General features: G+C 43.1%; 2 protein-coding genes across 3 annotated transcripts in view; one reads left to right on the top strand and one right to left on the bottom strand.

Moving 5' to 3' along the window:
• iqgap3 (IQ motif containing GTPase activating protein 3) overlaps positions 1-20,438 on the bottom strand; it is a 227,309-nt gene extending 206,871 nt beyond the window's left edge. The window contains exons 1-2 of the mRNA XM_059979942.1: positions 20,299-20,438; positions 3,507-3,606 (exon numbers count right to left, since the gene is read on the bottom strand). Coding sequence (XP_059835925.1) covers positions 3,507-3,606; positions 20,299-20,341 — 143 coding nt within the window. The 5' untranslated portion in view covers positions 20,342-20,438. The remainder of the gene's footprint in view (positions 1-3,506; positions 3,607-20,298) is intronic.
• Positions 20,439-20,703: 265 nt separating this feature from the next.
• Positions 20,704-27,369, top strand: part of LOC132399501 (tetratricopeptide repeat protein 24) — a 110,423-nt gene continuing 103,757 nt past the window's right edge. The window contains exon 1 of one of the 2 annotated variants that reach the window (XM_059979937.1): positions 20,704-20,858. The gene's annotated coding sequence lies outside the window, so the exon portion shown is untranslated. The remainder of the gene's footprint in view (positions 20,859-27,369) is intronic. The other variant, XM_059979938.1, reaches the window with a different exon arrangement.

Below are 27,369 nucleotides of genomic sequence, written 5' to 3'. Positions count from 1 at the left end.
AGCAATGCACATGTGACTGCTTGCTGATCGGAAGGGTGTTTGCCAACTGTGAGATCAAACATGTCATCAACTGTTCAACATTTTTCTTAAGACAAGAGGCAACTTCATACCGTGGGATTCAAATTTATAAAAGCTGCCATGAGGAAAGAGCAGGAAAGTTTCTAGCATTCATTTATATTTAAGAAGCTTTCTGGGTTTTTTTTTAAAGTTACATAGCGCGGAGTTGGATTTTCCAGCCCTTCAAGCAACACCACCCCAGCAATCGCTCAACCCAATTGACCCAAACCTAATCACAGGACAATTTACAGTGACCAATTCACCCACCCGGTATGTCTTTGGGCTGTGAGAGGAAACCAGAGAACCAAGGGAATGTGTGGGCTTTTCACAGGGAGAACATACACAGACTCCTTATAGAATGGTGCCAGAATTGAACTCCGAATTCCAGAATGCTCTGAGTTGTAATGGTGTTGTGCTAACCACTACACTACCGTGGCACCCTGCAAGAAGGAATTCAATTAGATTAACATGCCCATCTCTGCTTTTCCCATCCTTAAAGCAAAGACAGGATACTGGCACCTTAAAACCAGTCACTTCAAGCAGATGAGGTTTGTCAGCCATAGCTGAAGCTCATCTAGGAGCCGGAAAATATTGACCTTAAAGCTCCACTGCCTTGCAGCTATACCTACATGGGGAAGGCTTTGAGTAAACCCTGAGGGAGAAATCTAAAGCCAGGGTCCCTAAGGCAGTTCTACATTGAGTTCAATGCTGACTGGCAACTCCTGCATTGCTGCTGGTACCAAACTGTATCGGTCACTTTGGGTTCATCGAAGCGTGGTGAGGGGAGATTGTTACATGGGCAACAGCTTGCTCTCCGTATCATATTGCCCAGGCTTGCGTATCTAGACAGCTAGAACCCAATTACCATGGTCAACTCTGATTGATATCCAAGGCCTCAGACAAAGCAAAAATCCATGTTGGAGTTCAGTTCTACCAGTGAGTTTGACCAGGGAACACCATATGTAGTTGTACAGGACAAAAATGGGCATTAATGAATGGCGTTATAAACTGAATGTGCCAGTTGTCTGGCTCCCACTCCCATTTCTTATGAGCCTTGATGATTCATGTACTTGTCTAGACTTTTTTTTTAAAAATTTAGAGACACATCTCTGCAACAGACCCTTCTAGCTCAAATATACCCATGTGACCAATTAATCTACTAACCCATTGTCTTTGGAACGTGGGAGGAAAAGGAGCATCCAGAGGAAACCCATGTGGTCACAGGGAGAACGTTCAAATTCCTTCGAGATGGCAGCAGTATTGAAACTAAATCACTGGCACTATAATAGTGTTACGCTAACCACAATGCTACCGTGCCACCCCAATAATTTTTAAATGTTGCGAGTGTAACTGTTTCCTTTAAGCAGTGTGTTCCACATTCTAACCGCCCTCTGGATGAAACAAAGCTCCTCCTCAGATTCCTTCTAAATGTCTCACCCTTTATCCTAAAACTTTGCCTTATAGTTTTCCTATCCACCTGCTACGGGTAAGTTTCCTACCATCTACCCTAATTAATTTTGTACACCTCTATTTAGCTACTCATTTAGTCTCTTCTGCTCCAAAGAAAGAACCCAGCCTCCAATCACAAATAAAACATTCAATCCCAGGCAACGTCCTGTTGACTAACCCTTGCACCATCTCCATTGTAATTTCTACAGCAAGCAGATGCAGACTGTACTCCAGCTGCATCTGAACTGTTTTACGAAGTTACATCAAGCCCTCCTCCCTTTATATTCTGTGCCCTGCCTAGTGAAGGCAAGTACCATGTATTCCTTCTTCTTAACCTCAGCTGCCACTTTTAAGGCTCCTTGGACTTGCTCACCAAGAATGTCCTTCATTCATGCACCCGGACAGTAATCTTGAAACGAAGAGCAGGGAAGGGGAAGCAATTATATTAAAGCAACAGGGGTGAGCCGGTTATCACCTCCGGTAAGTTCCAATAGTCATTTAAATCATGGCTGATACTCTTGCATAACATCTGATGCTTCAGATAACTAATTAGCACTCAGCAGCCAAGGTGGTGGTCAGTGGGGAAATCACCATGTTAACTATCATGAAAGAGAGCCTGTAAATTTTTCATTAGAGCCAAAGGCCACCCATAAAACTTATGCATTTTAATAAGTTAGGGCAGCATGGTAGCATAGCTGTTGGCACATCACTTTACAGCAGTCAGTTGTAGGATCAGGGTTCAATTCTTACCATTGTCTGTGAAGAATTTAAGCTCTCCCTCTCTCCCTGTGACCTTGGGTTTTGTCCATTTCCCTCCCACATTCTAAGACATATGGCCTATGGGTGCATATGCTAGGCGACATATGGCGACACTTACCTGCTGCCCAACACATTTGATTTGACACAAACAATGCATTTCATTGTATGTTTTGCTGTGTTGTAAAATGGTTTACAGAAAGTGCTTTATAAAAGGTGTAATGGTGACAACTTGGGGAAAGATAATAAATGAATATTTACTTTATTACAGTATGGAATAGGCCCTTTTCAACCCAATAAGCTGCACCACACACCTATTTAATGATAGCCTAATTACAGGTCAACTATCAAAGACCAATTAACCTACTAACCAGCAAGTCTTTGGACTGTGGAAGGAAACTGGAGCACCCGAAGTAAACCCATTGAGGCGAACCACATATACCTGTCTGGACACCCCCCCCCCGGCTGACTGCTCCTGTGGCTCCTCCCACTGACCCCGGTATAAAGGTGATTGAAGGCACAGCCCCGGCCTCAGTCTCCAGGATGTTGTGTGGTGGTCACTTGCTGCTTGTGCTTTCTTCCAGCCTATAAAACCCTAACTTAACCCACGTCTCAGAGTTATTGATGGTGCATCACCCATGCATTGTGTGCAGTGTATCAGGAGAATTCACTGTATTAGAATGAATATGCCTCATGATTATGTGCAGGATGAGCATGTAACTGTGATCCATTGTGATATTGTATCGCAAGACAGGAACACACTTTTTTTATTCCCCATCCTGACTTGTCAGCTCCTGAGCCTGAATTTGGACTGACATACCACAATGAGGACAAAAGTCTTTGGAAAGCCATCTCACCGTTTGGCCTCCTCCAAGTGACAGAGATATTCATAGGCAATGTTTTGTCGCCTCTGTTCATCCATCTCTTCAGCAGTGAGTCGTTCACTGTCCAGACCATCTGCTTTCTTCCAGCCTATAAAACCCTAACTTAACCCACGTCTCAGAGTTATTGATGGTGCATCACCCATGCATTGTGTGCAGTGTATCAGGAGAATTCACTGTATTAGAATGAATATGCCTCATGATTATGTGCAGGATGAGCATGTAACTGTGATCCATTGTGATATTGTATCGCAAGACAGGAACACACTTTTTTTATTCCCCATCCTGACTTGTCAGCTCCTGAGCCTGAATTTGGACTGACATACCACAATGAGGACAAAAGTCTTTGGAAAGCCATCTCACCGTTTGGCCTCCTCCAAGTGACAGAGATATTCATAGGCAATGTTTTGTCGCCTCTGTTCATCCATCTCTTCAGCAGTGAGTCGTTCACTGTCCAGACCATCTGCCAAAAGACAACAAAAATCACTCACACAATTTGACAGAAGTGCAAAAAGACAACTTTCAAGAATTATATAGTTACTACATAAGCATCACAAGTCACAGCAGTATCCATAGATGAAAAAAGATGCAATCAATCTTAAAAAATACTCAGGAAATGCAAAATCTGTAAACAATTAAATATTTACACCTACCGTAGTACAGTGATAGTTAGCATGGCTTTAGGTGGGGCAGATCATGTCTTACTAAGTTTATCAAGAACCCTTGCAGTGAAGTAATGAGATCTTTACATCCAGAGAGAGGAAAGAGTACTATTCCCTTTTACTCAGCTGGAGTATCGGTCACAAGAGGAAAGATGCTGGAAATCTTGAGCAACACTCACATAATGCTGGATGAACTCAGCAAGTCAGTCAGTATCTACACAGGGGAATAAACAAACAATGCTTCGAGCCAAGACCCTTCATCGACACCTGATGAACGGCCTCGACCCAAACCATAGTCCATTTCCCTTCACAGATGCTTTCAATCAGAGTTCTTCCAGCAATTTTATGTGGGTTGCTGTAATATCAGTCTACATTTTGCACTCTGGACTGTGATATGAACCTCAGGTTGTTTACAGAAAGCTACAACTGGCAGTGCAAGTTAGTAGCCCACCTGAATTGGTTGTGCTAACTGTTTTAATTATGTATTTCACTGATTACATAACACTAGACTAGGGAGAAGTCTTGCTCAGTGCATCAAACAGCTACCAAGTTAAATATGTTCTGTGAAGTTTGCTCCATCACTCATATGTTGAAAGTTATGTTATGGAATAATGGGTTAAAAAACTTGAGATGTCATTGCAAAATAATATCTCAATATTGCAATACCAATAGTCAAGGTAGTGTGATCAGAAAGAAAATCATCCAAGTGAAAGGAAAGAACATAACAGTACAGACAGTTTTCTTTAAGTTAGAAGCTTCGCAGATGTTGTTTAGCAGTGTTCTAAAACCAGCAGTCCGTACCACCAGTTTTGAAGCAAGGTCTGGCCACATTACTTCAGTGGAAACAAGATGAGCACACCGTGATAATCAGAATATACTGTAGATCAAGAGACCATGATGTTAGATAGAACACCCAATTTAAGCAATACCAGAGTGGACACACAATATAGATTCCTGAACAGGACAAACCATAGCTTCCTAAGTGAAGCCAAAGAGGGGGAAGGGAGACATTATGTAACTGGAAGAGGATTTGATTGAGGTATCTGTTCATTTGTGACATGGTGATGGTTAAGATAGTCCATTTCTCCAGTCCTTAAAATGAGTATGTTTGTGATACAGAAAAGCACAGCTAATCAAGAACTCTGAGATGAAACTAATGCTACAATTTGCTTAACATCCTAATTAGCTCAGGTAATTAAAGACCAAGAATGAAAGACAACAAACAATGCAGCTCAAGACAGTGATTATGTATTACTGGACTGTGAGGCAGCCTTCACAAGAGTGACAGGTCATTTGTTTTACAATTTCTTTAAGAAGCAATCACACCCAAATTCACCTCTCTGGGAACTCCATTCCTTAACCCTTTGGGCAGCCTATGATCCTCAGAGAAAGTTAAAATCCTAAACCAGTTAGAAAGAGAAAATTAAATTAAAATTTAATAAATAAAATTAAATTAGAGAGAGTGCAGAGACGATTTACTAGGATGTTACCTGGGTTTCAGCAATTAAGTTACAGAGAAAGGTTGAACAAGTTAGGACTCTATTCATTGGAGCGTAGAAGGTTGAGGGGGGATTTGATCGAAGTATTTAAAATTTTGAGAGGGATAGATAGAGTTGACGTGAACAGGCTGTTTCCATTGAGAGTAGGGGAGATTCAAACTAGAGGACATGATTTGAGAGTTAGGGGGCAGAAGTTTAAGGGAAACACGAGGGGGTATTTCTTTACTCAAAGAGTGATAGCTGTGTGGAATGAGCTTCCTGTAGAAGTAGTAGAGGCCAGTTCAGTTGTGTCATTTAAGGTAAAATTGGATAGGTATATGGACAGGAAAGGAGTGGAGGGTTATGGGCTGAGTGCGGGTAGGTGGGACTAGGTGAGATTAAGGGTTCGGCACGGACTAGGAGGGCCAAGATGGCCTGTTTCCGTGCTGTGATTGTTATATGGTTATATGGTTATGGTTAAAGAGGCAAGAGTTCAGAAATTTGCATCTGAGAAGTTTCTTATTGATCCTATTGATTGATCAACTTTATTTGTCATATATATTTACATACATTAGGAATTTACTGTGGTGTGATGGTCAGGGCACAACATGCAGCAAATAAAAAATTCAACAAATCTCAAAGTAAAGAATTATGTAAGATAAACATTATCTGTAAGTTTAAAAAGCTAATGAAGTTAGAGGTTAAAGGATGGATGTGGAAGAAATGTTTGTGAATAAACACCAACATGTATTTACAATGTAAACAGCATATAATAAGTGTCTACATTGCAATGCAGAGACTTGGGGGAGGGGTTAACAAAACAGAGCTAACTAGAATGGTCGGCCAGAATAACTGTCTGGGGAAAGAAACTTTTAAGATGCCTTGATTTCTTTTTTAATAGACCTATAGACACTCACAGCAGAGCTACAGAGGAAGATACAGGCAATGGAAATGAGATGCTATTGCAACATCTTGGGCAACTCAAACTTGGACCACATCACAAATGAGCAGGTCTGTAAGACCATCCAGCACCACATTGGCCCCCATGAAGACCTTCTCACAACGGTGAAGAAAAGAAAGCTGAGATGGTACAGCCACATAACAAGATCCAGTGGCCTTGCAAAGACTGTTCTACAAGGAACTGTGGAGGGGAAAAGGAGAGGCAGACAGAGGAAAAGATAGATGGACGACATTAAAGAATGGACAGGGAAAACAGGGATGGACGAGGAGGACAAATGTTGAAAAACTTGCCCCTCAGGTCCCTTTTAAATCTTCATCCTCTGACCTTCAAACTATGCCATCTAGTTTCAGCCCCACTCTGGAGAAAAAGACTGACCATCCAACTTATCTGTGACCCACATGATTTTATACACCCCTGTAAAGGTCAAAGTAAATTTATTATCAAAATACATGTCGCCATATACTATCCTGAGGTTCATTTTCTTGCGGGCATTCACTGTAAAATGGAAATACCACACACAAGATGGACAAACAACCAATGTGTAAAGGCAACAAACTGTGCAAATCTAAAAAGAAAAATAATAATAAATAAGCAATAAATATCAAAAACATAAGAAGGTCCTTGGAAGTGAGTCCATAGGTTGTAAGAACAATTCAGTGATGGGCAACTGAAGTTGAATGAAGTTAACCTTCTGGTTCAAGAGCCTGATGGTTGAGGGGTAATAACTGTTCCTGAACCTGGTGGTGTGGGTCCTGAGGCTCCTGTACATTCTTTTTGATAGCAGCAGCAATAAGAGAGCATTTTGAGGCTTTTCCTTTCTTGGGCACTGGCATTTCCAAACCAAGCTGTAATAAGGTACCTTATCAACCTCCTTCACTCTGGCGAAAGTAGCCCAGACTGTCCAGTCTCTCCTCATCACTTAAGCTGCTCAGTCCCAGCAACATCATCCTTGAGCTTTGCTGCACCCTTTCCAGGTTAATCATGTCTTCCTTACAGCATGGCCACCAGAACTCTACACAGTGCTCCCAGTGAAGCCACATGAATTCCTTGTAAACTTGTAACATAACGGCCTCTTATACTCTATTCCCTGACTAAAGGCAAGCACACCAAACAGCAACATCACCTGCGTTGCTCTGATCATTTTAAATGCAATTTACATAAACAGGACGGGATCAAACAATAACTGGTACATAACCTCTCAACAATCAAAAGCTGAGTACTTACTGAAGAACAAAAAGTAAAAGAATGCTACAGTCAGTCAAAGAGACTACCAATAGCTGTATCAAATATGATGGAAGAATACAGTATATAGTATTAATGGTAAGACTCTTGGCAGTGAGGAGAATCAGAGGGACCTTGGGGTCCGAGTTCATAGGACGCTTAAAGCAGCTGTGCAGGTTGACTCTGGGGTTAAGAAGGTGTATGGTGTATTGGCCTTCATCAATCGTGGAATTGAACTTAAGAGCCGAGAGGTAATGTTGCAGCTACATAGGAGCCTGGTCAGACCCCACTTGGAATACTGTGCTCAGTTCCGGTCGCCTCACTACAAGAAGGATGTGGAAGCCATAGAAAGGGTGCAGAAGAGTTTACAAGAATGTTGCCTGGATTGAGAAGAATACCTTATGAGAACAGGTTGAGTGAACTCAGCCTTTTCTCCTTGGAGCAAAGGAGGATGAGAGGTGACCTGATAGAGGTGTACAAGATGATGAGAGGCATTGATCGTGTGGATAGTCAGAGGCTTTTTCCCAGGGCTGAAATGGCTGCCACAAGAGGACACAGGTTTAAGGTGCTGGGGAGTAGGTACAGAGGAGACGTCAGGGTTAAGTTTTTTTACTCAGAGTATGGTGAGTGCGTGGAATGGGCTTTTGGATAGGTACATGGAGCTTAGAAAAATAGAGGGCTATAGGTAAGCCTAGTAATTTCTAAGGTAGGGACATGTTCCGCACAACTTTGTGGGCCGAAAGACCTGTATTGTGCTGTAAGTTTCTATGTAGGGAAAGAGTAACGTCTGGTGTGGATTTAAACTTCCTCAACCGGAAAGCCCTCAAGTCAAATTGCTGCTCCATGCGAAATTAATTAATTGTGTAGTGTACAAGATAGTAAATTGCAATGGGAATTTTTTTTTAACATGGGGAGGGAAATGGGGAGGTGGGGGAAGGATTGCGGTTGAAGGGGAAAATCAAGCCTTCTTGATTATCCAGTGCGGCCCTATTACAAGGCCGTGTGGTTTTTATGCTTGGCTGTAAATTGCAATCACATTAAGCGATGTGCTCCATCGTCAAGTGTCCCATCAACACCACCCAATCCAGGATCACACAGGAAGAATAAATGCTTCAGCAAAGCATCAGAGAACTGACCCAACAAGGGACAGAAACTTCAGCTATAGTAAGTACTTGAAAAACATAGATTTCATTAGTGTCTTTAAAAGGAAAAGTAAAAACAGACTAGAACTGTTGGTATTGAGGAAACTTTAGAAATGGATTCAAAATATCACCAAGTGTTACAGAACTTAAAGTGATGCAGGGAAGAGACAAAACACCAAATCAGGAACAGAATATGTGATGAAGGAGAGCTGTAGGAGCACAGCCACAATAGAATTCACTGTCAAGAAGGAGATTTTAAAACCTCACTGGGATGGGAAGAGGAAATTAAAACTTCCTCTTGCAAGTTTATTCTTTGGGGTATGGGACAACACAAGACTAGTCTCTAACTGCCAGCTAGAGGATAATCAGCCTGCAGGTTTTCTAGCAAAGGAGCCTCTACAGTGATGTGGGGAAAGTGTCCCAGCGTTCAGATGCACTGGGAATTCAGTCACTGTAAAATCTGCGGATGCTCTACAGCTTGCAAAGGGATGGCAAGTCCCACATTTCTAAGCCCTGGCCCAAGGTGGTAGATATCAGAATATGTGGAGATGACATCAGAACAGGATCCTCTCTATTTGTGGTCAGTGGTCTAATCAATTAAGATACACTTGCAATTCCAGTGCTGCAAAGACTATAATGCACAGAGATCCTCTTGTTCCAGACAATCACTACCCAAGACAATGTCAAGTGCCAAGATCACCTATCAGGTCCAGTTCAATCAATACCAGGCCTCACTTGAAATTGCTTAATATCAGAGCATAAACAGAGATTCTGCAGATCCTGGAAATCTTGAGCAACACCCAAAAAATGCTGGAGGAACTAAGCAAGTGAGGCAGCATCTGTGGAGGGGAATAATCCCCCCAGAGCAAAGGGTCTCAGTCTGAAATGTTGGCTGTTTACTCCCCTCCATAGATGCTGCCCGACTTGCAGAGAACCTCAAGCATTTTGTGCCTGTCACTTAATATCAGAGCAGTTGTACTTGGGAATTAATTTGCATAAAACCATTATCTCAAGGGTTTTTGGTATTACCACACAAGTTTGCTCCCTCCGATCCATCTAACTATCACTTTGACCCCCTACCATCAGGCAGGAGGTACCAGAGTTAGTACAAGAACTATTAGGATGGGAAATAGCTTCTTTCCCCAGGTCGTAAGACTACTGAACTCCCTGATACCACCCAGGATTCACCACATATGATGTGCCATCAGCATCATACTGCTTACTTTTAAACTTTGTTCATTTACACCTTGTGTAGTGTATGCAAGTTATATATACATACTGTAGCTTGGTCTGGTGTAACATTGTTTCGTTTGGTAGTATACATGTATATGGTTGAATGACAATAAACTAAACTTACTCAAAGAATGCACTTTCTATGGATGCCTCAAGAAAAAAAATAGAAACCAGAGTGGTTTTTATGCAAGCACAACCACCATGTTTGGAGCACTGGAACAAACAAAAAGAGAGGATGACAATGCTGTCGGGATTGAAACTGAGGGCTATTAGCCTGAGGAATGTCAGAGATAGACAGGGACAAGACGAGGAAGTGATCAGAAAACTAGGCTGAGAATGATTATGTAGAAACTTAACTGGAACCAAACATACAATAGGTCACTAATCTAAGGGAAGGGTGATGTTTTAAACAGTCCAGAGGTATATATAAACATCATCAGATGAGGCTTGACACAAGAGGGGAATGTTTGTAAAAGACCTACATGCCATGCCTTGGCTAATCAGCATTAGGTTTATTGTCACTGACGCAAGTCATGAAAATTGTTGTTTAAACAAATTACTGGAAGCTACAGTAAAAATAAATAAATGTTGCAAAAGAGGAATAGAACCAGGTTCATGGGCCACTCAGAAATCTGATGGCAGAGGGGAAGAAGCAGTTCCTAAAACATTAAGTGGGTCTTCAGGCTCCTGTACCTCCTCCCTGATGAAAAGGAAGCATGTCCTGGATGGTGAGGTCCTTGATAATGGATGTTGCCTTTTTGAGACACCACCCTTGGAAGATGATGTTGGCAGTTTAAAACTCATGTTAGTGCCCAGTACAATACAAAGGCTGCCGGAAAAAGTGACGATATCATTGGCTGGTTAATGAAGACTTTTAAAGTTTCTTTCAGAAAGCTTCTTTCAAACTAAGATCTAGTGCTCCTGCAACAAAGACCTGACTAGCATCCTGTCAATTTGGAGGCAAAGCAGAGCTAACTGAGTAGAGTGGAGTTCTAGTTTGCCACATCACATGCTGCATTTCAGTAAAGAATACAAGATTAGCTTTAGTTGTCACATGTACATTAAAACACAATGTTGGTGCATGGCCAAGTGGTTAAGGTGTCAGCCTAGTGATCTGAAGGTCACTAGTTTTTCAAGCCTCAGCTAAGGCAGCGTGTTGCGTCCTTGAGCAAGACACTTAACCACGCATTGCTCTGCGACGACACCAGTGCCAAGCTGTATCGGTCCTTGCCCTTCCCTTGGACAACATCAGCGACAGCATGGAGAGGGGAGACTTGCAGCTTGGGCAACTGCCGGTCTCCCATACAACACTGCCCAGTCCTGCGCCCTGGAAACGTTCCAAGGCGCAAATACATGGTCTCTCGAGACTAATGGATGCCTACAGTGAAATCGTTGCTTGCATCAATGAACAACACAGTCCAAGGATTGTGCTGGGGGTAGCCTGCAAGTATCACCACACTTCCAGTGCCAACATAGTATGCCCTCAACTCACTAACTCTACTCGTACATCTCTGGAATGTGGGAGGAAACCAGAGCACCCAGAGGAAACCCATGCAGTCACAGGGAGAATGTGCAAACTTATTATAGACAGCAAATGAGATTGAACTCCGACATTCTGATCATCGGCACTGTAAAGCTTTATGTTAACTGCTACACTACCGCGCCACTCTTGCCACATTGAGATCAGCATCACATTCCTGCACTAACATCAAATCCTTTGATCCCCTTAATATCCAAGGGGGTATTAGAATCCCCTTGCCAATAATGCTTCTGGGAATACTAATGCAACACAAGTTACCTGAGCAGACTGCAAGAACTGCTTAGATTACATCAGGGACACCTTAGTTGAAATCAAAACCAAGAGGCCTCGTTCTTGGAGACTGAGATTAGGTAGGTATGCTTGCCAAAAAAAAAACAATGAAGTAACCATCCTATGAATTGATCCATGCATTCTTTATATGAAAAGGAAATTTAAAATATTTGCCAACTTAATGGAACTAGCAGAGGAGAATCAAATTTCACTAAATTTGACCAACTTAGTGACCTGCATAAGCTCTCCTACTTAAAACAAATTGACTCTTGGCAACTGCCCAGTATCTGATATTTACCCTCTGGGAAAAGCTGCTAATTAAACACAAGCAAAAGATTTATGAAAATAAAGAGCAATTCATTCACATGGTTTTGCAATGTCCATAAAAACAATTCATTTTTTGTCTGATAGGGGAATGGAACAGGTCTGGAAAGTACTTTTAATGGTAAAACTCCACACAAAAGATCCATTATTTCAAACTTTTCTGCAGATTATATTTTTGCCTATAGAATATGACAAAAATTTCAAACAGAAAATCCATAATATCAAAAATGTAACATCTGTGCTGAGTTAAGAACAAGAATTAAGTCCTGACTTCCTGACGCCTATTCCCCGTTCAATTAGAAAACAACTTCAGAGAATTGCAAATCTTTGAAATTCACTCCCTCACCCCCTCCCCCCACCCCCAGTGACCATATCACTGAATATGTTCAAGTCAGGTCAATTGCACCAAGAGCTGAATGGAACCAATAGGAAAGTGAGAACAAGATTAAGTTTATATCTAATGGTACGGCTGGCTTAAGGGGCATTCTCCTACTCCCATTTCTTATGGACAAAGATGACCTTGGCATGGGTAGCAGTGACAAAATCTTGACTTCATTGAAAATGCCCTTCATAGTAGAGACCAAAAAAGACTACACATGCTGAAAATCTGAACACACAAAACATCTAGAGGAACCTTTGAGTCTTGAAAAGTCTCAAACCCGAGTGTCAACTGTCTATTTTCCTCAATAGATGCTGCCTGACCTGCTGAGTTCCTCCAGCATTCTGTTTTGCCTCATTGTATTGTGACACTTGCAGACTGCCCCCAGTCTATACTGTACTCGAACAGTGTTGGTCATTGACACAAGTGGCACATTTCATTTTATGTTTCAATGTACATGTGACAAATAAAACTAATTATATTGAAATGTAATCTAATCTACCTGCTAAATGGAGCAGACTAGGAACTCATAAGTCACTGTGGGCTATGGAAAACAGCAGAATTGTACTCATACACAATTAGCAACCTCATTGACAGAACAGCACTAAATCGGGGATTAACCATGGTTCAACAAGAGCACAGGGGGCTTTTTCAGGAACAGCGCCAGACAGACACAGGATTAAACAATCTACCTGGCAAAGCTGCAAGACAGAACTACTTAATACCAGACAATTTTTCATGCAGAATGTGGCGAGTCTATGGAATGAGCTGCCAGAGGAATTAATTGAGGCAGGTACAATATTATCGTTTAAGAGGAATGTAGACAGATGGTGTGGCAGGTTCAGAGGAATATGGGCCAAGCACAGGAAAATGGGACTGGCCAGGTGGGCACCAGGGTCAGCAGGAACTGGTTGGGCTGAATAACCTGTGCTGTGTTGCTCTATGACTCTAATAAAACAGCACGCAACAGACAAAGCTAAGCAAGACCACGACCAACAGATAGGAACCATACTCCACAGTCCCACCACATTCAGTCATGAATGGTGGTGGGTCATTAAACAACTCAGTGGAGGAGAATCCACAAGTATCTCATTCTTAGTGATGGGGGAGCCCAACATACCAATGCAGAAGAGAGACAAACACAAAAATCTGCAGCCAAAAGTGCCCAAATGAATGATTCATCTAGTCTCCACTCCTTGTTTGAAAGGCAGCAATTTGGACATGGTTGGATGTGGGGTTGGCAGAAAATGAACGAGTGCCCCCTCACCCCGTACCAGTGAGATGTCAGTGGGTCTGGAGTCAGAATTTTGTATGGGAGAAGGAACAAGTTCTGAAGACCTCCTGGGTTCACGAATCAGTGAGACCATAGCTGAAAGCCTAGTGTTCAGTGATTAGAGTGTCCCAGGATCGATGCAGAGGATCATCAAATTAAAATTCTGGAAGTTAAAACCCATTTGCCGGAGCATAGTCTGTGAACCTCTGCGAGTCCACTGAGGAAGTCGAGGTCCAATGTCTGCAAGCCTGACTCAGAGTCCACTGGAAGTTGAAGATCAAAGAAAACAAGTCTGTTCTGGGGTTAAGGGACTGTGTATGCATGTGGGTAGGAGGGAGGAATGGGACTTATTTTGCTCTGTTTTTTTCCTTTTTGTGTTCTGCTAAACATTGTGGGCATGCGATGTTGGCACTGGAATGTGTGGCAACACTTGCAGACTGCCCCAACATACCCTCAGGTGTATTAGTTGTTAACGCATGTCATTGCGTTTTGATATACACGACAAAAACTCAAATCTTCATCTTGAATTTCATACACATTTAACTTATGTAGAAATTAAAACACCTTTTTTGAAAATCGGTGGTGAGATTGCTCTACTATGGAGAGGGAGAGTATTACCCAGGTTTTCTGCATTTTGGATTGGACTTAGACTGTGGACACCCCCACCCCACCCTTATGGTTTTATTGTATTCTGTGCTTTTCACCCAATCTGTCTTGTCTTTTGTGTGCCAGGGAGGGGGGATATTGGGTTGATGTGCCTGTTCGGTTTTTGTTTACGCAGGGAGGAGGGATTTGGGGGTTGATGATCATACTTCTTTCTTGGTTTCATGGTGATCTGGAGAATTTCAGAGTTATATACTGCGATAATAAATCACAACAACAAGTTTCACATCATCTAATTCAGTGATAATAAACTGGACTCCAACAGGTTCTTTCAAATTGAAACCAACAGTAGTTGTGAGAAGGTCTGGCCTGAATGGTGGGGTTCTTTAAGAATTAATGCTCCTTCCTCTGGTGGCACTCCATGTAAACATACTTAGCGGGGAGGGTTTTCCTGTGATGGACTAGGCAGCATCTCCCACTTTCTGTAGACTTTTCTCTTCCTGACATAGATGTTTCTATATCAGAATGTGATGCAACCACTGTGCATCTATAGAAGTTTGGCAAAGGATTTGGTGACATGCCAAATCTACTCAAATTTCTAAGAAAGTAGTGGAAATTTTGTGCCTTTTTGATTACAACTATGTTCTGGTCCTGGGTCAGATCCATTGATACATTGACACCAAGCAATATAAAATTCCTGACCCTCTCCACCACTATTCCCCTAATGAAGACTGGCTCATGGACCTCCAACTTCTTCCTCCTGTCGTCAATAACAACTCTTGTAGTCAGGTTTTGCTGACAATCTCCTTCCTATATACCAGTTTGTCACTTTTGATTTGGCCAACAACAGCAGTGTCATCAGCAAACTTAAAAAAGGCAGTTCCAACAACACTATCCTTGGATATACCTGGTCAAGCCCCAAATATTTATGTACCTTCATGCCATTCAAAAGCTCCTCTTTCATAATGCTGATATGCTGCAGGATATCACTGTTTCTCCACTGAATTCTCTAGCTTCCATGTTCTTCTCTATGGTAGAGACATCTAAAAGGTTGTCCACATAATTACCACAGTGAACCTTTTTAGGGGACTTTCTCATTTCCTACCTACCCTTTAAATTCTTAATATACTTTGAGCACATTTTAAGATTCTCCTTTACCTTATCTGCCAGGAATACCTCATGGCCCCCTTTTTGCTCTCCTAATTTACTTAAGTGTACCCTTACATTCCTTGTTCTCCTCAAGGAACTTGCTTTGTAATTTTATTCCATTGCCATGGATAAATATGAAAAGGGAAAGAAATTGCAGCTGTACAGCACAGGACAGGCCCTTCAGCCCTCGATATTGTACCAAACTATTAAACTAAATCTCACTTGCCCGCACAGGGCAAAAGAGCAGTACACTAGGACAAAGTGAAATGTGATCAAAGAGCTGGCATCTTGCAAGGGGCCAAATTCCACCCTCCCATCAATGTGTCATATTTGTTCATAATAATCATGCCCCACCTTTCAATAAGGTCACTGCTAATCTCTTCCTGTAAATACTGTGTCTGCATCCCTCAATTATCCAACAGCCCACCACTTGAGCTCTGCATGCACTTAATGACAGCTACCATAATTCTCCTGGGTAGAGAATTCCAAAGATCCACCACCGAGTGAAGAATCTTAATTTCATCTCTGCCCTGAATGGCAGATCCTGATTTTAGAATGCAACCCTCAGCTAGGGAAACCTCTTCACCTTGTCCTTCAATAATTCCAAGAGGCAATTTTTTTTCTTTAATTCTGTTGTCTTTTAAACACAGAACAGTACAGCATAGCTACAGGCCATTCAACCCATCATGACTGAATATGCCAATGCCAATCTACCTGCATGTGGTCTATATCCTACTATTCCCTTCTGAACGCCTCTGTAGTATTACTATACATCTGCCTCTACCACCTCCCCGGCAGCATATTCCAGGTAACTACCACTCCCCATGTAAAATCACTTCCTTCATAAATTTCCTTTAAACTTTTCTCCCTCACAAAAAACCTATACCCTCTAATATCTGACATTTCCACCCTGGGAAAAAGATTCAGACTGCACTTCATCTATGCCCCTCAGCTTTATAAACTTCTAACAGGTCACTCTTCAGCTGTATGGCCCATCATGGCTACTCATAAGAACAGAAGAAATCAGTCACTCAAGGCAGCTGTGCCATTCAATAGGATCCTCAGTTTCCTCATCAAAACAAAACAAACTGCGTAGGGAACCTAATGGATGAGGAAGTATCTGTGGTGGCAGAAAGATAGGTGATGATTCAGGGTGAGACACTGCATCGAGACTGGACACAGATGTGATGCAGGATCTTGACCTTAAATATCAACTACCCTGCTATCACCACAGATGCTGCCCAAACCACTGGGTCTTCCAACAGTTTTAATTTTCCTCATTTATACCCAATTGCTGAATTAGACTCGGTCAGCTCATCACAGGTACAACCCTCCCCACATCTTCAATAGGTGGTGTCTCAAGAAGGTAGCATCTATCATTAAAGACCCTCACCAAATGGGTATGACTTCTTCGATTTACTACTGTTGGGAAGTGGTTTAGTTCCCACTCTCGATGTTTTAAGAACAGTTTCTTCCCTCCCACCATCAGATTTCTGAACTGTCTGTGAACACTACCTCTTCTGCACTGTTTATGTTTGTAACTTATGGCAGCTTTTATAACTCACACTGTACAACTGCTGAAAACAACAAATTTCATGACATATCAGTGACAATAAACCCGACTCTGATTCAGATTCCAAAACTTATCATCTTGTGTCTCCATATTGCTTTTCATCCATGTCCATTACGGTGGCCACCAAGCTAACTCCGTTTGACACTTCACACAAAATGCTGGGGGAACTCAGCAGGCCAGGCAGCATTTATGGAAAAACATACAGTCAACATTTCAGACAGACCCTTCAGCAGGTCTGATGGAAAAAAAACTGAGTAGATTTTAAAGGGGGGGGGGGGGTACTGTTAAACCCTTATCCATCGATATATTTGATGCTGCCCTCATCCACGTCTCCTGTCTCCCAGATATCCACACTCACAACATTTTTCCCTTCACCTTAACAGTGAGAGTTCCTCTTGTCTATACTACCACCCCACGAGCCTCTATCCAACGCATCATTCTCCACAACTTCCGCCATCTCCAAAGGGATCCTATTACTGAACACATCTTTACCTCACCTCCTCTTCCACTTTTTACTTTCTGCAGGGATTGCTCCCTCCATATTCCCTTAACCATTCATCCCTCCCCACTGATCTCCCTCCTGGCACTTATCCCTGTAAGCAGCCAAAGTGCTACACCTGCCCATTCACCTCCATTGAAAGCCCCAGACAGTAACACATCACTTGCAAATTTACTGCTGTTGTCCAATTGTATCCAGTGCTGCCGATAATGGCGTCTTCCCCCTTCCTTTCCAGTCTGAAGATGCTGCCTGGGTCATGTGCTACAAGGAGAGGATGGACAAACTTGGGATGTTTTGTCTGGAGCGTTAGAGGCTGAGGGGAGATCTGATAGCAATCATAAGATTATGAGAGGCGTAGGTAGGCAGCCAGTATCTGTTTCCTAGAGTCAAAACATCTAATACAAGAGGACGTGCATTTAAAGTGAGAGGGGGGGAAGATTCAATCAACGATTCTTTCCCTTTGTTATTGGATTTCTCAATTGTCCATGAACCCCACCTCACTGTTCCTCTTGTTTTTCACTATTTATTTATTTTGCAATTTATAGTAATTCTATGCCTTTGCACTGTGTTGCTGCCACAAAACAACAAATTTCACATCACATAAGACAGTGATAATAAACCTGATTTTGATTCAGAGATATGTGGAGCAGATTTTAATGCCGTTAATGTATCTGCCTCAACCATTTCCTAGGTCCATTCACCTCCATTCAGAGCCCCAAAGAGTCCTTTGAGGTGAGACAAGCTTCACCTGCAAATCTGTTGGGATTGTCTTTTGTATCCAGTGTCCCAATGTAATGGCCTGGACATTAGTGAGTCCCAGCGTAGACTGGGGGACTGTTTTGTTGAGTACCTGCACTCCATTCTCAACAAGCAGGATTTCTGGATAGACAATCATTTTGGTTCCAACCTCCATTCCCATTCTAACATGTTGGTCCTCTACTACTATGATGAGGCCACTCACAACCAACCAGAGGAGCAACTCCTCATATTTCGTCTCAATTTCTCTAACCTCCAGCAATTTTCCCCCTCCCTCTTTCTTTCCAATCCCCACACTGGCTCCCCTATTACCCCTTCCCTTTTCCTCACCTACCACCTCCCTTTCTCCCATGGTCCCTCTCCTGTTTCCTTCTTCAGCCCTTTACCTTTTCCACCCATCACCTCCCAGTTTCTCACTTCAATCCCTCCCCTAGCTTCACCCATCACCTCCCAGTTTCTCACTTCAATCCCTCCCCAACTTCACCCATCACCTTCCAGTTTCTCACTTCAATCCCTCCCCCAGCTTCACCCATCACCTCCCAGTTTCTCACTTCAATCCCTCCCCAGCTTCACCCATCACCTCCCAGTTTCTCACTTCAATCCCTCCCCCAGCTTCACCCATCACCTCCCAGTTTCTCACTTCAATCCCTCCCCAGCTTCACCCATCACCTCCCAGTTTCTCACTTCAATCCCTCCCCTAGCTTCACCCATCACCTCCCAGTTTCTCACTTCAATCCCTCCCCAACTTCACCCATCACCTCCCAGCTTCTCACTTCAATCCCTGCCCTAGCTTCACCCATCACCTCCCAGCTTGTGCTCCTTCCCCGACAAAAGATCTCGGCCCGAGACAGTGACTATTTCTTTCCAGAGATGCTGCCTGACCTGCCAAGTTCTTCCTGTATTTTGCGTGTGTTGCTTTGGATTTCTAGCATCTGCAGAATTTCCTGTTACTTATCCAATTGACTCTTAAGTGTTCCCATCTCTATCACTTCCTCTGACCACCATCCTGACGTTTCCCCTTGGGTCTCTGAAATCTTTTCCACCTCTCACCTTAAATGATAGTTCACCTTCTCTGGAAAGACTCTGCATTCACTCCATCTACACCACTCACTATTTTATACTGCTCTATGACACCTCTCAGTGCCCTTCTCTCCATAAATAAAGAACTTATATGCCCAGCCTCTCCCTATAACTTGGGCCCTTAAGTCCTAGCAACATTCTAATAAATCTTCTGTGTTCTTTCCAGAGCACAGTACACCTCATCACAGTGGCCTCATCAACGTCCTGTATAATTGCATTACTCAGATTTATTTATCACCTGTACAGTGAAATATTTGACAATATTTGACTCAGGGGTGTGCTGGGGACAGCCCACAGTGCAGGTGCACCCTTACCAACGTCTTGTACAGCAGGACCCTCACTATCTGGGCCATGTCCTCTTCTTCACGCTGTCAGCAGGCAGGAGGCTCAGGAGCCCTATGACTAACACCTGAACGTTCAATAACAGCTTTTTCCCCACTGCCATCAGATTCCTGAACCAACCCGAGAAACTCCAAATCTACCTTATACTACATTTCTTTTTTCTCTCAGCTTGCACTAGTGTCAATATGCTTGATTTGTCGTGCAAATTGAGTATAATTTACATTGATTTAAGTTTTTGATCAAACTTGCTGCTGCAAATTTACTGTTGCAGCAAAAAGCTGATTTTGATGGCACTTTTAATGACAATAAAATTGAACCTGACCAAAGCTGCACACAATTCAGTACAGTCTCACCACACACTGCAAAGGAAAACGAGGGACTGAAATCTGGAGCAAGCAACGATCAGCTGGACTGTCGGGGTCGGGGTGGGGGTGGTGGAGGAACATTTCCGATGCAGGGTTTCGACCAGAAACGTTGACAACTCTACCCCCCCCCCCCCACATTACCACCACCACCACCACCACCACAAGTGCTGCTGGACCCGCTGATTTCCTCCAGTAAGCTAAACTCACTGCAAAAGGCGCCTTCTTCACCACCCTGTCTACCAGTCAGCAGCTATTAGACCCCCAGACGGGGGTAAGGGGAAGCTGCATCACAACGATCTACTCACAGCCGCGTTTGCGCCTTCCGCCCGAATCCACTTCGTTTGCCATCTTTCCCCTCCGATTTTAGTTCGTCTGCTGTTTCTTCAGTTGCCGTTAATTTATATTAATCCAAACTGCTCTGCTGACGGGCGCTCCAGCTTTTCGATCCTAAATATCCCGCCAAATTCCCAACGTCCATTCAAATCCAAATACAAGCCAGTCGGCGCGAGGAGAAGGTGAGCCTGCTGGGATTTGTCGTTCCAATGTTGTGCTCCACAGTGATTGAAAGGGCAAATGGACTACAAACACCAAAGTGCAATGGCGATCACCTTCTTTTGCGCCTGCTCCTGCTCGCAGAGACCGATACTTGATGGGCTGATAGTGCCGTCAATCAAGAGGCGGGTGTTGGTTCCAGTTCTTCGCTCGGGCCTTGGTGGGCGGGGTTTGGTTGCCGCGGCAACGAAGGAACGCAACAGCGTCAGCTCGGAACAGGACACCTTGCAGCCATAGGGGAAAAACACTGAGTTCATTTATATGTTCAGGAGAAAGAAGGCTAACATAAGCTGTTGAATTCTGCCCCTCTGAGGTAAGTTTATGGTGGGACATTGCTTTAGAGCCCTGAAGGTAGAAAAGAGCCGTGTAAAGCGCTTTGCATATCTTAAAGCAGTTCGCCATCAATTAAGTGCTTTTGAAACATCCTCACTATTGCAATAATGTGCAGGTTGTAAGCAGATAATTGGCTGTAGGTTGATAGATGATAAATATTTGGCCTCAGATCGAAGGGCACATGGGATTTCAGTACTACCTGAAAAGACGATCGAGAATTCTCTCTGTATTGCGCTGGGAGTGTTCGTCTTGATTTAGTGGCTCAAGTGAGTCCCAAACTCACAATCTCCTGGCTCAGAGGCAAGTTAGGGTAACCTGCAGCTTTCTCTTTGAACCCATGAAAACTACTTGTTTAAAATGTCTGTGTTTTCACTATTTATCTTAATTTATCAATTTTATATATACTTACTCTAATGAGGCTGTTTTCGACGTTGTATTCACGTATTGCATGGCACTGCAGCTGCAAAGTTACCGAATTTCACTGCATATGCCGGTGGTATTAAGCCTGATTCTGATTATCCCCAATTCTCATTTTTCTCCCTCCACCGGTGAACACTCCCAATACCATTTTCCATGCAGATAGGATGCTTTCTATGGTACATCAATAAAAAATTGATGAGGGTCGACAGGGACAAGCCACATTAGCCTCCTGAGAAAGTAGACGCGTTGGTGAACTTTCTAGCTGGTGACACCAACGTGGTTGGACCAGGACAAGCTATTGGTGATCTTCACTCCTAGGAACTTGAAGCTGTCAACCCTCTGTAACCTCAATATCATTGATGTAAACAGGAGTGTGTGACCCTCCAACTTTCCTGAAGTTAATGACTCCCAGCTCTTTTGTATTGTTGTCATTGAGGGAAAGGCTGTTGTCATGACATCATGTCACTAAGCTTTCTGTCACCCTCCTGTTTTCCAATTCATTATTTGACAATGGACCAACTGAAGTGGAGTTATCGAAAAACTTGTAAGAGAGCTAGGGCAGATCTGGCCATGCACTTCTGAGTGTACAGGGAGTAGGTTGGGAGTCTGAGGGTGAAACATGTATTTCTCACTGACACAGTGATGGTGGAGGTTCTTGCTGACACGGTGACGGTGGAGATTTTCATTTTAACATTACTGATAACTACCTTTCCATTTCTGAAATCCCTATGATCACCTCGGGCTCTTTCTGTGTCGCTGTCCTTTCTTGAAGTTGTGTATCAGGTACACTTCTCTAAGTTTCATTTTAATCGATGTTTTTCAAAACCTGGTTTTCTGAGCAGCGATTCTACAACCAATCCCTGGTGATATTGCTGCATTTCCATGACCTTTTTAGCATAATTCATCTCCGATTTATAATTCACATGATTTCCTCCATTAGCACTATTTATACTTACCAGTAATGTCGTCGTTATGTCATTCTGTTATTCCCCTGAAGCATCGGAATTAGACGGGTGACTCTACTGAGGTGTATAATATCATGACTGGCATAGATATGGTGGATGTCAAATTATCTTTCGCAGGATTGGAGAATCTGAAGCAAGATGTCATGGGTTTAAGGTGAAGGGGAAAGAATCCAAAGGCTCTGAGAGGCAGGTTTTCCACAGATAGGCTACTGGGTATGTGGAATGAGCTGTCAGAGGAAGTGCTGAAGGCCACACCCAAGCCTGGCTCTGTGTCTGTGTGTCTGTGGTTTCCATGTTGTCCCTTGGTGGGTTTCACTGGTCTAGATACTTCACTGTTGTGGGAATCTCTGCCTTCACCAACCCATCAGGCAGTGTGTTCCAGATTCCAGGCCTCCTATTGGGGGAAAACTCCTCCTCAGATCCCCCTCTAATCCCCTTCTTTACTATTGAGGGGTACAGATCGCAAGAATACACAGTCTTTTCTCCCAGGCCTGGGGAATCAAGAACTAGAAATCACAGGTTTAAAAGAGATTTAGTACAAACCCATGGGGCAACTTCTTTACCCGGAGGGTATCAGTATGTAGAGCAAGCTGTCAGAGGAAGCAGTAAGGGGTGGGTACAATTACAACATTTAAAAGACACCCAGATTGGAAAGGCTAGAGGGATATGGGCAAACATAGGCAAATGGGACTCGCTCAGATAGACATCTTGGTCAGCACTCCTAGGGCCAAATCGTCTGTATATGTGCTCCTTGAGTTTATGACTCTAGTTCGTTAGTTAGAGCTTTTTTGTCATTGCTGAGGACAACAAGATTGCAGTGCTGCTCCATTCCGTGCAAAACAGCATACTGGCGATTCAGTTACCTAAAACACAATGACCAAATTTTAAATCACCTGAGTTATTTAGAATGACACCTAAGTTACAACTGAATTTAAAACAAACAACTAAATTAAAAGCAACTGTGGCTGTCCCATTCAAGCTGAGATTTTAAAAAATAAGCTTTGAAATCAAAGGAAGGTAGCTGCCCCATTTAAACCCAAATATTGCATATGCTCACGTAGTGTACTTAGAGATTGTCCATAGGGTCAATCTATGGTGGAATGGGGGAGTGGGTTTATGCTCAGTTGCAGGACAGACCTGGAGAGAAAACAGTTTTTCAGTCTGGATGTCTGCGCAGAGATGTTTCTGAATTTCCTACAGGAAGTAGGAGATTGAACAGGTGATAAGTCCACCACGATCTTGCGAGCCCTCCATAGACCGTGCATTGTAGACATTCTCCCTATCTGGTGATTGTGTCCCAGTGATGATCTGATCAATTGTTGAAGTGCTTATTGGTTGACTTTCTTGCAGCTAGTATACCATACTGTCATGCAGTAGGTTGGTATGCTTTCAGTTACACATCAGTGAAGGTTTACCAGCAGCTTTTGGGGCAGATTTGCTCTCTTTAAACTCCTAAGATAGTATAGGCACTGCTGAGCTTTCCCTACTATCAAGGATGTGTTGGTAATCCAAGAGAGCTCCTCTGCGATGTTCACTCCCAAGAACTTAAAGCTTTCCACTGACTCAACATTTAAGAATAGTGAAGCTTGTTCATCCCTCTTGATTCCTGAAATTGATAATCATTTCAAAGGCCTTGCTAAACACCAGGTAGAAAATATCCACTGCCTTGCCTTCATCAACTTTCCTGGTAACTTCCTTGAAAAACTCTGAAAGATTGATTAGACAGAACTTACCATGCACAAAGCCATTTTGACTATCTCTAATCAGTCCCTGTCTGTCCAAATACTGATATATCCATTCCCTTACAATACCTTCCAATAACTTTTTCACTACTGCTGTCAGGCTCACCCGCCTATAATTTCCTGATTATTCTTAGAGCCTTTCTTAAACAACGGAACAACGTTAGCTATCCTCCAATCCTCTGGCACCTCACCCCTGGTGAAGGATGTTTTAAATATCTCGACTGGGGTCCCTGCAATTTCTGCACTAAACTTTCTTAAACAACTGATCAGCATTAGTTATCCCCTAATCCTCCAGCACCTCACCTGTGGCTAAGGAAGCTTTAAATATCTCTGCTCAGGCCCCTGAAATTTCTGCACGAGCCTCCCATGGGATCCAAGGGAACACCATGTCAGGCCCAGGAGATTTATCTTCCCTAATTTGCCTCAAGACACCAAACATTTTCTTCTTTATAATCAGGTCAATGCTGCATTGTCTCACAACTATAGACTCTGTATCTATCTTCAGAGTAAATACAGATGCAAAAATCCATTTGAGACCTCCCCCGTCTCTTTTAGCTCCACCCTGATCTTCCACAGAACCAAATTTGTCCCTTGCTGTTCTTTTGCTTTTAGTGTATCTTTCCCCTTCACCTAGTCTGCTAGGGCAACCTCAGGTCTTTTAGCCCTTTTGATTTCCTTCTCAAGTGTTCTGGCACATTTCTTATACTCCTCAAGTGCCTCATTTGTTCCTAACTGCCCATACCTGCAATACACCTTCTTCTTTTCCTTAACCAGGGTCTCGATATCTCTTGAAAACCAAGGTAATCCTATACCTATTAATTCTGCCTTTTAATCTGACAGGTACGTACAAACCCAGTACTCTCAAAATTTCACTTTTGAAGGCCTCCTACTTAATAAGTACATCTTTGCTAGAAAACAACCTGTTCCAATCCACTCTTGCCAGATTCTTTCTGATACCATTAAAATTGGCCTTTCTCCGATTTAGAATCTTCATTCTGAGGACCAGACCTATACTTTTCCGTAATTACCTTGAAACTAATGGCATTATGATCTCTGGATGCAATGTGTTCCCCTACATAAAATTTTGTCATCTGCCCTGTCTCATTCCTTAAAAGGAGATCTGGTATCGACTCTCTCTAGTTGGGACTTCTATGCACTGATTAAGGAAACTTTCCTGAATATATTTGAAAAATTCTTTCCCATCTAGCCCTTTTGCAGTGTGGGAGTCCCAGTCAATTTTGTGGAAAGTTAAAATCACCTACTACCACAACCTTATCATTCTTGCACAGTCTGTGATCTTTCTACAAATCTGCTCCTCTAAATCCCACAGACTGTTGGGTGATCTATAATATAGCCCCATTAACGTGGTCATATCTATCATTCCTCAGTTCTATCTTAGAGGTTCACTAGATGAGCTCTCCAGTCTGTCCTGACTGACCACTGCTGTGACATTTTCCCTGACTAGTGATGCCACCCCTCCCACTCCATCATGTCTAGAACAACAGAAGCCCTGAACAGTCAGCTGCCAGTCCTGCCCCTCTTGCAACTAAGACTCATTGATGGCTACAATGTTATAATTCCATGTGCTGATCCATGTTCTGTCATCTGCTTTTCTTACAGTACTCCTTGCATTGAAATATACGCAGCTCAGAACATTAGTCCCACCATACTCGACCTTTTGATACCTGACTTTGTACATAGGCTTAATAGCATCTTTCTCCACAACTGCTTTACTATCTGCTCTGGAACTCTGATTCCCATCTTGCAGCAACTCTAGTTTAACCCCCTCCCCCATACAGCACTAGCAAACCTTCCTACTGGGATATTAGTTCCCCTCCATTTTTAGGTCCAACCTTCCCTGGAAGAGAACCCAGTGATTCAAAAATCTGAGGCCCTCTTTCCAACACCATCTACTTAGACACATGTTAAACTATATGATCTTCCATTTTCTGGCCTCACTAGCATGTGGCACGGGTAGCAATCCTGACATCACAACCCAGGAGGTCCTGTCCTTTATCTTAACACCTTTACGCCCTGAACTCACTTTGCAGAACTTCATCATCCTTCCTACCCATGTCATTGGTACAGATGCAGACCATGACCTCTGGCTGCTCACCCTCCCACTTAAGAATATTGTGGACTCAATCTGAGATGTATATGACTCAGGCACCCAGGAGGCAATTACCATCTGGGAATCTAGTGCTTGTCCACAGAATCTCCTTTCTGTTCCCCTAACCAACAAATCCCCTATCAACAACACACACAAAATGCTGGTAGGACACAGCAGGCCAGGCAGCATCTATAGGGAGAAGCACGTTTTGGGCCGAGACCTTTCGTCAGTTTGTCTCTTTTTCCCCATTCCCTGATGAGCACAAAGCCAGACCCAGTGCCAGAGACCTGACTGCTATGGTTTTCCTTTGCTAGGTCATTTCCGTCCCTCCGCCGCCCCCCCCCCCCCGAAGTGGTATAGCTGCTGTTGTGGGGAACAGGGGTACTCAGCACTGGCTGCCTATTTCCTATTTCCTCCTCATGATCACCCATTTACCTGTGCCCTGCACCTTGGGTGTAACTACCTCCCTGTATGTCTTGTCTATCACCCCCTCAGCCTCCTCAATGATCCAGAGTTCATCCTGTTCCAGCTCCAACTCCTTAACGTGGTCTGTTAGAAGCTGCAGCTGGATGTACTTTGCAAGTGTAGTTGTCAAAGATACTGGAGCTCTCCCTGTCTTCCCACATCCCACAAGAGGAGCATTCCACTACCCTGCCTGTCATCCCCACTGCTCTAAATATGTGAAAAGAAAGAAAGAATAGATAACAAAAAAAAAATCTGCCTATGGCCTACGCCTCTTCTAAGCCTCTATCAGCCAAAGCCTTAACACTCCACTCTAACACTGGACAACTCCAACAAGGGCTACGCTGCTTAACCCTAAACCCTTTTTATTGCATCTTGCCACGTGCCTAATTATGCATGAGCCATATCTCCTCAGGAACTGTGACACACAAAATGTGCCAACTACCCCAGCTCACTTCTTTTAAACTCTCAGTCCCTCTACACAATCTGATGACTCCTCGGGAACTGGCGCACAAAATATATATAGAGAGTCACAAGGCACAATAAGAAGGATATTTATGGCATGTCATTGCAAATCACTGATGTGACATCACCAGAAATACTGTATCCAATTCTGTTTACTTTAGTTCACAGAGACACTGATTAAATAGCAACACACACAAAATGCTGGAGGAACTCAGCAGGTCAGGTAGCTAGCACCTATGGAAAAGACTAAGCAGTTGACGTTTTGAGCCGAGGCCTTTCTCAGGACTGAGAAAGAAGGGGGGAAATGTTTGAATAAAAGGTGGGGGA

The sequence above is a fragment of the Hypanus sabinus genome, chromosome 9, assembly GCF_030144855.1.
Source record: "Hypanus sabinus isolate sHypSab1 chromosome 9, sHypSab1.hap1, whole genome shotgun sequence".
Classification (NCBI taxonomy): domain Eukaryota; kingdom Metazoa; phylum Chordata; class Chondrichthyes; order Myliobatiformes; family Dasyatidae; genus Hypanus; species Hypanus sabinus.
This window is presented reverse-complemented; position numbering and strand designations above follow the sequence as displayed.